Source organism: Adiantum capillus-veneris, chromosome 25 (genome assembly GCF_014529385.1).
Source record: "Adiantum capillus-veneris isolate H3 chromosome 25, ASM1452938v2, whole genome shotgun sequence".
NCBI classification, from domain to species: Eukaryota; Viridiplantae; Streptophyta; class Polypodiopsida; order Polypodiales; family Pteridaceae; genus Adiantum; species Adiantum capillus-veneris.
In genome coordinates, this window is record NC_140955.1 from 58,477,154 (window position 1) to 58,489,187 (window position 12,034).

The 12,034-nt window shown below is 48.3% G+C and overlaps 1 protein-coding gene across 2 annotated transcripts in view; it reads left to right on the plus strand.

The window, feature by feature from the left end:
- LOC147424948 (uncharacterized) overlaps window positions 1-12,034 on the plus strand; it is a 136,581-nt gene that overhangs the window by 102,619 nt on the left and 21,928 nt on the right. Inside the window, exons 6-9 of one of the 2 annotated variants that reach the window (XM_086499412.1) lie at window positions 80-265; window positions 364-697; window positions 778-888; window positions 982-1,345. In XM_086499412.1, the coding sequence (XP_086355538.1) occupies window positions 80-265; window positions 364-697; window positions 778-888; window positions 982-1,345 (995 nt within the window). The remainder of the gene's footprint in view (window positions 1-79; window positions 266-363; window positions 698-777; window positions 889-981; window positions 1,346-12,034) is intronic. The other variant, XM_086499413.1, reaches the window with a different exon arrangement.

Here is a 12,034-nt window from a genome sequence, read left to right on the forward strand (position 1 = left end):
TTGGATGTGCTGCTAGGTATTTTAAAAATGTGCATTCTCAAATGTCTGCTTGTTGAGATAAAGTTGTGCTTGTATGAAGAACAGTGAAGGCAAGCCATGATGAAGAAATATTACCAGAAGCGGGGGAAGGAGAAGAAGAGCAATTAGAGAGGGCTGTCTTGTTTGATGACATCCAGGAATGCCTTTTTTCATTGACGACTGCTGATGCACGGCTTGACCTGATTTTCCATTTTGCTGGATTTTGCAGTGGACCTTATCCACAGTGGTAAGGAGCACGTGTTCGCTTTCTTTAAACAAAACTTTAATCATGATTGAATGTTCTTTTTAAGTTCAAGTTATGATTATCTATGTTGCTCGTTGCAGGTGCTGCTCAAATAGTTTGCAATGGATGGAGAGCATGGAAGCTCTAGAAAACTTATGTGGACCTTTGCTGTGGGAGCTGAATCGTGCTAGTTTATCTTGCGAAAAAGATTTTGAAAAATTTGTTGGAGGAGTTGAATGGATGCATGAAAGCCAGGGAAGATGCAAATTTTTGGCCAATGCATTGCTGCTATTGCGGCCATTTTTCTCCAATAACTTCTGGCTGGAAGAAAAGCTTTTGAATGTGGAAAATTACAGATATGGCATGTCTACTGAAAATTTAGGAGGGTTTGGACCACGTATTCTTGCAAAGAGGCTGTTGAAAAATGATCGGCAGGTCTGCTCATTTTGACTTGCTAAAAGTGAAATCATGCTTTAGCTTATTTTTTATTCGTGTTTTGTGTTGCAAAATTCCAGGCCATTTTACTACTGGGGGCCTATGCATGTGCTGAAGCATCTGCTGGAAATCTTGATGTAGCTCGGAAGGTCTTTGATACCACTCTGGCATCACTCAGCTCCCTACCTGTGGTTCGTGCTTAGCCATTGGGGTTTTAAATTTTTAATTGTGTATGTACTGGAATTTTTCTGATGTCTTAACACACTCGCTAACATGGTTTACAGGAAATACAGTCCTATGGTCCTATTGTGTATGAATGTTATGCAGAGATGGAGATTTGCCACATGTCAAAAGCCACTGAAAAGAAATTGATTCACCAGAAAGTGCTGTATATTCTTTCATGCCTTGGTTCTCGTATTCCATACACACCATTCAGAGTTGATTTTTCTCCTACTCCAACAGATGTATTGAGAGCAAAACGAGGGTTTAAAGAGCAGATTCAAAGTTTTTTTAACGAAAAAAGGCAACTAGATGTCAGTGATCAATTTAAAGCGGTTGTAGTATGCACATCTATGTTTGAACTTCTAGCGGATGGGCTTGAGGCAGCAGCTTCCACTTTCAAGGAGAGCTTTGCAATGAGCCTTCCAGGTTTGCCACTCACGTAAATTGTTATTGTTATTGTTCTGTGTGACAGTTCATCATCCCTAGGGTCTTAGGAGTCTCAAAGACACTCTGAAATGCCTCAGCCATAGGTGATGGTATGTATGCGAAGGGGCTTTGATTCTAGAGATAGATCCGCCTTTTGGTAGTTTCTAGTTTTTGCAAAACTAGCTGCCAGGATCTCATCGTGGACTTTAACTTTTACTATGTCACTGGTAGACCATATCATTGAAGTAACGGCTCAACTAGCTAGTGATAAGGTTGATGTAAATGGGAGGAAGGAAAGCTTTGAATGGTGGACTGTGAGCTGCTCAGTGGTCAAGTTACGTTTGCAGTAATTGTGGATTTGGGAGGGTAGACCCTAGTACCAGCTTTCCTGGGATGCAGGAGAGTGGTGTTGGCTAGTTGTTGAGGTATTACCACTTTGATGTCCTGTTTTGAGATGAGTATGCTGTATGGATTGGCTGACATAGTCTGCTACGTCACCAGCATCAACAGCCCACTCATTTGCATTCCTGGTTCCATGCAGGCCCCTCTCATGATTTGCCATCAGTTTTCTTGATAGTGATAGCCATGAATCTCTAAAAGTGTACTGTATTTTATGTGTAAGATTGCATGTGCAAGTTTTGGCAGTGGGCACTTGCAGTGATGGAACTTGAAAATGGCAATCACGTCTGCAAGAGGCTGATACCTGCAAACCAACAACTTTAAACACACAACGACACAGAAAACAGGACTTTCCACTTAAAACACTAGAGTAGCAAGATTACTAAACACAGAGAAGCATTGGGCCCTGAAATTGGTTCTCCATTAAGGTATTTGTTATTTATTCACAAGCAGGGGTGTGTAAGCTACAAGATTTTCATCACCCTGTCAGTGAGCTTTGTTAATGCAAAGGCTTTGCAAACTTTGGAGAATTTTGGTTTTCCATTGAGGTATTTGTTATTTATTCACAAGCAGGGGTGTGTGAGCTACAAGATTTCCATCACCCAAGGCCTTGATTACATAGGCTCTGAAGGCAATCTCCCAAAACACAGGACACATCCAAAAGCTGGCCTCTATTTTGTATGTTTTCCTGGCTGACGAGCAAACCCAGCTTTTGACTTGCAATCTTAATTTCTGAATGGTGGTTTTGCTTTGCGGCTAGGTAGTATGATCGTAAGCTTTCATTGCTGGCACTGCTGTAAAGCGGTTTTTCTTCCTGCTGGCTGCCACATGATAGTTGATTAGCATTACCATGTCAAGTTTCAGGCTTTGGCCATGACCCTACTTGTCAGCGATGCAATAATGCTTATGCCATTGTTTTTTAGGGTTTGCCCGCATGCACAGCTGGTGTGGAGGGTGATATGTTGTTTGCTTATTAGAGTGGGCATTCATGATGGGTTTGTGACGCGGGGGGCATTTGTATGGCCTTTGTGATTTCCAGGGTCACACTCTTTTTGAGGACTTTTTTGCAGATCCGGTTTTCTTGCTTGTATCCTTGGGGTATAGACGAGGCACTCTCCAGATGCTTTCACCTCGTGTACATCAGTTTGACCTCCTTTTGCGGTATGCAGTATTTACCACGATTTGTAGCATCCTGTTATAGACTATGTGGAAGGCTCGTGATTCCCACTTCACCGACATCGACCACCTTGACAGCTATTTGGACTGAGCTGCTGCATACTCCTCGCACAAAAGGCTCCTCCAGGGAAACGGGACGGCATAGATACTCTTTCCTCGGACATGGGCGAGGTCTTCAGTTCTTTTTCAGTCTGGATCCCATGGGGGTCCACCTTAAAATGTCCAAGTGTAGCACATGAGTTCACCGGAGGGGCTTTTTAAACTTAAAAGAGTTACAGAATTACATTCACAAGAGAGGTTAAAAAATGGAAATTTGAAAAAAAGATAACAAGGTTATGAAGAAGGGGTCATTTTATTCATGGTGAAGTGTGCATGTAGCTCATGAATGCACGTGCTATGTTATGGCATTATGCACCTCCTCAATGGTTTATTCTACACTCTTCCTACATGCCACCTTCATACTGTACTCCCTGTTTTGTACTCTCTCTGGGTGATAAGCCGTCGAGCATCCCTAGAGGTCTTGTTGTACACAGTATCCAGCTCCTTTTTGTGTGTGTATGTGTGTGTGTGTGTGTGTGTGTGTGTGTGAGAGAGAGAGAGAGAGAGAGAGAGAGAGAGAGAGAGAGAGAGAGAGAGAGAGAGAGAGAGAGAGAGAGAGAGAGAGAGAGAGAGAGATGAAATGAAATGAAATGTTATATTAACGTCTTCAAAAGGCCATAATGACCTATGAGACCCGAAAGTTACAAAGTGGTGGATCTGATACAAAGTCAGAGTAAAAAAATAACCTAACAACAGTACAAAACAAAGATATATACTATGGGGTCCTAAGTTGATCGATGTGAACCAAGCAAAAGACTAAGCAAAAAATGGGCAGCTTGTTGGGATAGCTGAATCATAAGAGATCTAGCATCGGTCGTTGGCGAATCTCATCAATTTCCTCCATGGTCAGTAGTCTGACCGGGCGTCATGCATGCCTGGCCAGCGTGCTTCGAATTTTCTGTCGTAGCCTCCGTCGATGCTGCGTAGTTCTTCGCAGTCGCGGGCGCCTGGATTTCCCTAGTTCAATCGCTCGGTCAATCAGTGTGCCTCTGGTGTGAGACGAGGGGGAGCTCTGCTGTGGGAGTGGCCCTTGCGGCTGTCCCGTGTCTGCTCTGAAGAAGTCTGTGATCCGTTGTTGAGACTGGCTAGCCTCGTCATTCATCAGGCTATCTCTGTGTCTGCGCAGCTCGAGCAAGAACAAACCCAGACATCTCTGATCTTCGTATCCCATGACTCTTGAGAGTGGTCCAAAACCTTCTCTGAACAAGCAATGGAAGCGGCCTCGTATCTCGTAGTAGACGGGGCAGCGACATGTATAGTGTAGCTCTGTCTCAGGTTCCATGTTACACAAGGGGCATGTCCTGTCCTTTGCTGGTACTCTGCTGTATCTCCCAGTCTCAATCCGCAACTGGTGAGAAGATGTGCGTAATTGGCCAATAGCACATCGTATCCCATGAGACAAGTGGGTATCCATGTATCTGGGTCTCGCCACAAAACCATCTTCCGTAAGCTAGAGAAGGTGGTCTTTGTAGAAAGCCATCTTCGTGCCCAATTCCTGTGCTGGTTGTATCCATGTCCTTCTGGTGTCTAGCTGGGTCAGGTCTTGGCGTATGAGCTTGGTGATCTCTGATTGTGTAAGGGTGAGAGATGGTGCATCCAATGAGTAATGGAATGGTGGCAGCCGGTCTATGCTGAACCCATGTGCCTGAAACCATGATGTCATCTCCCCATACTAGCATGTTGTATCTCCTTGTATTGCTAACTGTCGAGAGGATTCAAGTGCTATGCGAGCATATCTGGAGAGAGAGAGAGAGAGAGAGAGAGAGAGAGAGAGAGAGAGAGAGAGAGAGAGAGAGAGAGAGAGAGAGAGAGAGAGAGAGAGAGAGAGAGAGAGAGAGAGAGAGAGAGAGAGAGAGAGAGAGAGAGAGAGAGAGAGAGAGAGAGAGAGAGAGAGAGGAGAGAGAGAGAGAGAGAGAGAGAGAGAGAGAGAGAGAGAGAGAGAGAGAGAGAGAGAGAGAGAGAGAGAGAGAGAGAGAGAGAGAGAGAGAGAGAGAGAGAGAGAGAGAGAGAGAGAGAGAGAGAGAGAGAGAGAGAGAGAGAGAGAGAGAGAGAGAGAGAGAGAGAGAGAGAGAGAGAGAGAGAGAGAGAGAGAGAGAGAGAGAGAGAGAGAGAGAGAGAGAGAGAGAGAGAGAGAGAGAGAGAGAGAGAGAGAGAGAGAGAGAGAGAGAGAGAGAGAGAGAGAGAGAGAAAAAGAAAGAAAGAGAGAGAGAGAGAGAGAGAGAGAGAGAGAGAGAGAGAGAGAGAGAAAGAAAGAAAGATTTTTAACGTCTATGTCAGGCCGAAATCGGCCTATGAGACAAATCAAATGTACATTGTGTGTATGTCATCCGTCTATCGGAAAGACAAATGAAACAAAATTGATACAAAACTGAACTGAATGTAGGTAGTGGAGTATCTGAGAAGGGATGGAGCTCTATCTCTAGGGGTATATGCATGTCTGTATGCTCAAGGTAGTACAATCATGAGAATGCATCAAGCTATCTAGCTCCATCCTGTACTAATGGGGGGATGTAAGATGTGGTACATGGGTGGGTCTGGTGCCAAGGCTACCCGGATGAAAGCTGTCGGGTCAGCCCTCATCTGAGCCACTCGCTCCTCAGTGGCACGGCGCTCCCGGGCTCGGATCTCCTCGATCTGTCGGTGGTGGGAGCTCGCGCCCCTGTAGCCTGTGACTCGTGGTCGTTGTCTAGCTCGGTTCACCTCCGCCTGTGGGAGTGTCACTCCCCTCTGAGTGTCTGGTGAGGGGGGGGGGGGGCGGAAATCCTCTGAAAGAAGTCTGTAAGCTGCGACTGTCTCCCCTCTGTCTGTGTAGCTGTGTGTGGCTGTAGTAGTGTGTCGCGGTGGCTCTGTATCTCTAGTAAGAAACGTCCGAGCTGTCTCTGATCTCGAGATTCCATGATCTCTCGGAGAGTGGGCTGTCCTCTAAATAGGGCCTCATACCTGCCTCTGATCTCAGTGTATGCTCTGCATCTACATACAAAGTGCTCCTCACTCTCCACCTCCTCTGTGCAGGCTCTACAGATTCGCTCCTCCCTGGGAACACCAGTATGTCTCCCGATCTCAATCTCTAACCTGTGTGAAGCCACTCTCAGTTGACCAATCGCCACCCGTGAGCTATGTGGCATATATGTGTCCATGTAGCGTGGTCTCTGTATGAACCCCCCAGACAATATGGTGAGAAACTGGTCTTTGTAATCTGACATCCTCGTCCCCAAGCTAGGTGCCTCCCAGACTCTCCTAGTGTATAGCTGCCACAGATCCTGTCTCAATACCAAGTTCCTCTCATTGCGAGAGAGGTGAACATATGGTGAGTGGGGGTCGTACTGGAATGGTGGTAGGCTCTCCATGTCAAGACCGTGTCCCTCAAACCATGCTCTGACCTGTGAGTACCATGCTCTCTCATGCCCACTCTCTGATAGCTGTATAGCTGCCTCAAATGCTCTACGGGTAAGTCTGTCAGGAGGTAGCTCTCTCATCCTCTGGATGAAGCAAACTGTCTGGAATAGTGCCTCTACAACCATAGGTGGTGTGGCGAGCTCGGCTCTAATAATGTCATGTGGCACTGTCTTCTTGCTGCGGAGCATGCGTGAGATCATATATACCTGTGGTCTCTCAAGTTGTGTCCACTGGTCAGCTGTCAATCTTGGTGCCCATACTGCCGCCGAGTACATCAAGGCCGGGGTGACTAAGGTGTCGAAAAGCCACCCCTTCGTGCGGGGCTCCTGAAAGTGTGCCTGGTGGCACCTCCGCTCTAGCATGGCCAGAGTTGCATATCCTCGAGTGAGCCTGTCAACAGCAGCCTGCCTCATAGTGAAGGGTCCTGGTAGGCTGGTGAATGTGATGCCAAGGTAGACATAGGAGGTGACTACATCAACCTGTCCTCCTGCTGCTGTGAAGGTGGTGGCGCTCCTCACTGCACTGGATGTGTGAAAGATCATAACCTTGGTTTTGCCAAGGTTCACAGTCAACCCCCTGTGTGTGCTGAATTCGTCCAAGGCCTCAAGATGGCGTTGCAAGCCCTCGGGTGACTCTGAAATCAACATAATATCATCAGCATATAACATGATGTGGACCGGAGTACCTGCCAAGTCGCTCCCCTCTCCCCTTGCTCGCAGTATGTAGTCGGAGATCTCGTCGATGTATAGCCCAAAGAGTGTCGGGGAGAGTGGGCATCCTTGCTTAACACCAATGGTGCTAGCAATGGTCTCTGAAAAACCGCCTGGGCAACGAACCCGACCCGTCACCCTCTCATAGAGAGCATATATGGCCCAAATCATCTCTGTTGGTACCCCAATGCTGTGAAGGCGTTGGAAGAGTCTCTCGCGTGGGACTGTGTCAAAGGCCTTGCGGAAGTCCACAAAGCAGCAGTAAAGCCTCTTCTTCCGCGCCTTTGCCCCATCAATGAGGCAGCGCAGAACGAAGATGTGGTCAATGGTGGAGAAAGCTCGTCTGAAACCTGCCTGGCCTGGAGCTCGTAAACCCTCGATCTCTGCGTAGCAGCTGAGCTGTGCCTCAAGTACTGCTCCATATAGCTTGGCCATCGTGTGGCCAATCATGATAGTCCTGTAGTTCCCTGGGTCCAGGGTGTCGCCATATTTGTGGATAGGCACTATGGTGTGCTGTGTCCACTCCTCTGGGAAGCCCTCCCCTATAGCCCGGTTGAAGACATGTGCAATCAACGGGGCTATAGTGGAGGCCGCATAAATGATGTGCTCACTCTGTAATCCAGTATGGTCAGCTGATCGTCTGTGCTGCATGCGGCGTATGGCCCTCTCTACCATCTCTGCTGTAAAGAAGGGGCGAGGCTCGTGTGGTTGTGGAATAGGAGGCTGCCGTGGCACTTCATAAAGTCGCTCTGCATAATCATGCCATATCTATGGATCCTCAATAGCTGTAGTCGGACGTGGCTCGCGCAGGGTGCGCCATGCCGTCGCGCTATCCATGCTCATGAATAGGCGGTATAGCTCAAGCTCCTGTGCCTCTTCGAATGCTCGCCGCTTTTGGCGTGTCAGCGTCTTCATATGCCGTCTGGCCTCTCTCTCTGTGATCTCTCCTAAGGCTCGCCGTGCATGGAGGCGTCGGTATAGCTCTCTGCACTCATCATCATACCAGCGGTTCTGAGGCATAGCCCCGGGGGGGGGGAGTGCGTCCTGTGTGAGTGGTGTGTGGAAAAGAGATTATAGCTGAAGTGTGGAGAACGGAAGAGATATGTGATGTGAGAATTGAGAGTGGTGTGGATGGGTGGAGGAGACATAGGCCATGTTCGACCTTGGCCGAGTAAATAGAGGCTAGCTCATGTGTGAAATGGATGGTGGTGTGTGGAGTGTGTGTAGTGGAGCTATGTGTGATGGTAACTCCGGTGATGGAGAAAGAGAGGTATGTGTGGTCGGCTCCGATGGGTATGGGTGGAATGGTGAAGGATGTGATAAGGTGTGTAGCCTCCCTGGGTTCCAGAATATAGTCGACTGTACTCCCCCCTCCTTCTGCAACTCCATGTGGTATACAAGTCAGGCCCCCTGAGGTGGGCCACTGGACCATCCCGTTATAGATAACGAGACGGTGCTGGGAGCCAAGTCCAAGTAGATGTCGTCCGTAAGCTGTGACTGGAGCTCTGTCTGCTGTGTCTCTCATAGTAGCCTCCTCATCTAGAGTGTGTAGTGTCTCTGGGTCCTCATGGTCATATGTCTCACACTGCTCACTGCGTGTACGAGCATTGAAGTCTCCCATAAGGAAGACTTCACCCAGTGTGGAGTACTCCATAATCTCCTCCGTGAGGCATGCGTACGGTGACTCCTGCTCAATAGGGGCGAATCTGGAGCCTGTGGGAGCAAAGTAGCAAAGGGCAATGTAGACGATCCTATCTCGTGAGAGCTCGAGGCGAATCCACATGTAGCGGGCCTGTGGGTCCCGGGCAACAATCTGTAGTCTGCTGTGAAGCCCCTGTCTAAAGAGTATGGCCACTCCTCCTGAGCCGCGAGTGGTGTGCTGGCGCATACATCCTCAATGTAGAGACTCCCACTGGAATCCATGTATCCGTGGTAACCCTCTCTCCGGCCTCTCGTGTGTCTCTGTAAGTAGAATGATGTCTCGACCTCTCATCACCTCCTCAAGTCTCTCTGGGTGTGTCCATAGGTCTCCATTGCAATTCCAAACCGTGACATGAATCTCCTCGTGTGTCCCACAGGCCGCGAGTCCCTATGCGATGGTCTTGCCATCAATGATAACCCTACCATCCCGATATACTGCCTTCTTCCCTTCTTTGCGGGCTTGGTGGACTCGAGGCATGCACGCGCGACGGTGATCTTGTTGCATCTTTGTGAGGTCATCATCAAGATAAATCGGGGGGCCGTCTATCCCTCTCAAGATGACCCTCTTTCGGAGGAAGGAAGTTCGAGACTCCTCGGAGGCGAATTGGAGGATGAGAGCTCTTTTCTTTGGATCTTTGCCGGCTCTCCAAACTTTGGAGAAAGGGATCTCTTCTTCCTTGTATCCCACTTTTTTGCATAAAGCTTTCCCATCGCTTTCGGGTGTAGACCCTTCTTCTTCTTTGATGCCGGTCACTCGCACATTGAGACGGCGAGCTTGTCGCATCTTCTCCTCTTCGATGGTTGTGTGTACGATGAGTACCTCATCTTTTTGGGCTTCCTCTCTTGCTACCTTCTTGATGTTCTTTTTGACCACTTCGACCCATCCTTCTTTGGTGGCCTCTAATTTGTCCTCAATGCTTGCGGTGAGGGCTTTGGTGATCTCCTCCTTGAGGGCTTCCTTAGCCTCCCCTTTAATCTCTCCTTCCTCGGGGGTGAGGGATGTGAGGGAAGCATGAAGGAGATCGATTTGTGCCTTCATCTCTTCTTGCTCTTTCCTCCATCTCTCCCTCTCCTTCTCGTTCTCCCGTTCCCTTCTCTCCTTCTCCTCTTTGAGATTTTGGATTTCCGCTCTCATGTCCTCCTTCTCTTCGTTCCATAGCTTGATGAAGTTGGCTTTCTCCTCCTTCCATATTTCTCTCTCCATCCGCCATTCCTTCATGTCCTTCTCCAATTGTGCAAGCCTCTTATTCGTGAGCATGAAGGACGTTGTCTTCGTTGTCGGTGTCGGCGTCTTGATGATGGGGGAAGACATGGTTGTCTTCGTAGCTACCCTCTCTTCATATTGTGAAGAAGAGGGGAGAAGGGGAAGAGAACACTCGGCTTGTGTGTATGCAGGGGGCAGCGGGCAGGGGATGGGGATGGGGTGTGTGTGTTCAGTGGATGAGCTGGTCGTCTTGGTGTGCAGGGAGCAGCGCACAGGGGGGGGGGGGGGGGGGGGGGCAGCGTGCAGGAGGGAGCAGCACACAGGGGTGGGACAGCGCGCAGGAGGGAGCCATGCGCAGGGGAGGCAGCGCGCAGGGGCGAGAGAGAGAGAGAGAGAGAGAGAGAGAGAGAGAGAGAGAGAGAGAGAGAGAGAGAGAGAGAGAGAGGAGAGGAGAGAGAGAGAGAGAGAGAGAGAGAGAGAGAGAGAGAGAGAGAGAGAGAGAGAGAGAGAGAGAAATGAAATGAAATGTTATATTAACGTCTTCAAAAGGCCAAAGTGACCTATGAGACCAGAAAGTTACAATGCAGTGTATCTGATACAAAGTCAGATTAACAAAATAAATTAAACTAGGATAACAAAATATAAATACTGCGGGATCCTAAACTAAGCAGTACAATGTGAAGACAATATGGGAGGGGAGTAGAGATCCATCTTCATCTGCACTCTGGACGACGAAAGAGTATGGCTTGAATCTTTTGCCATAGCCTCCTTCGAAATTGTGTAGCTCCTCTCCTCCCTCGGGGTCGTCTAGATCTCCCTAGCTCCAATGCTCGGTCTATGAGAATGCCAGTAGAGCGGGTAGACCTCTCCACCGTCGTTGGTTGCTCCTCTGTCTGTTCTTCTGGGTGTACAGTATCTAGTGTAAAGAAATCTGTGATTTGTCTCTGGGGATGTCTCTCTTCACCTCTCCTCAGAGAGAGAGAGAGATGAAATGAAAAGAAATGTAATAATTAACGTCTTCAAAAGGCCAAAATGACCTATGAGACCAAAAGGTTACATATGGTGAATCTAATACCAGGTCTAGGTACGAAAAGTACAAAGAACTGAAAAGAAAATAGTGGGTAGGGGTGGGGTGAAAGCTGATACAAAGGGAAGACAAAGGGTGAGCTGATACAATGGAGCTCTTTGACAATCGAGGCATCATATACATATACATTAGTATCCGTGACGGCTCCTATGTCGCGTCAATATGGTATGGATCCTCTGTCGCAGTTTGCGTCGATATCGAGAGGGCCCTCTCATCCGTGGGCGACGGGACCGCGCCAACTCTATCGCCCGATCAAGCAGTATGCCTCTGGTACCTCTGGTGTTGTTATGATGTGGGGGTTGCTCGAACTCCTCTGTCTGTGACTGAAAGAAATCTGTGACCTTCCGTTGTCGCTGGATCTCTCTCATTGTGCCCCTCTTCAAGAGGTCCTCTCTGTGTTTGCGAATCTCCAGTAAGTATAATCCGAGGCATCTATGATCCTGGTATCTCATGACTGTAGAAAGTGGCCCAAAACACTCTCTGAATAGACAATGAAAGGGGCCTCGTATCTCATAGTATATTGGGCAATGACATCTGTAATGTAGCTCTGTCTCTGGCTCTATTTAGCACACCTAACAAATCTTGGACTCAATGGGTACTCCTCTAAATCTGCCTGTCTCGATCTCTAGCTGATGTGAGGATGTGCGTATCTGACCAATAGCACATCGTATCCCGTGGGATAGATGAGTATCTATGTATCTTGGTCTAATCACAAAACCATCCTCCGTGAGTTGGAGAAGATGCTCTCTATAGAAAGTCATCTTCGTACCTAGCTCATGTGTAGGTTGTATCCATGTCCTCTTCGTATCCAACTGAATCAAGTCCTGTCTGATGAGCCTAGTAATCTCTACCCTTGTGAGGGGGATGGAGGGTGCATCTAGAGAGTACTGAAATGGGGGTAGCCGGTCCATACTAAA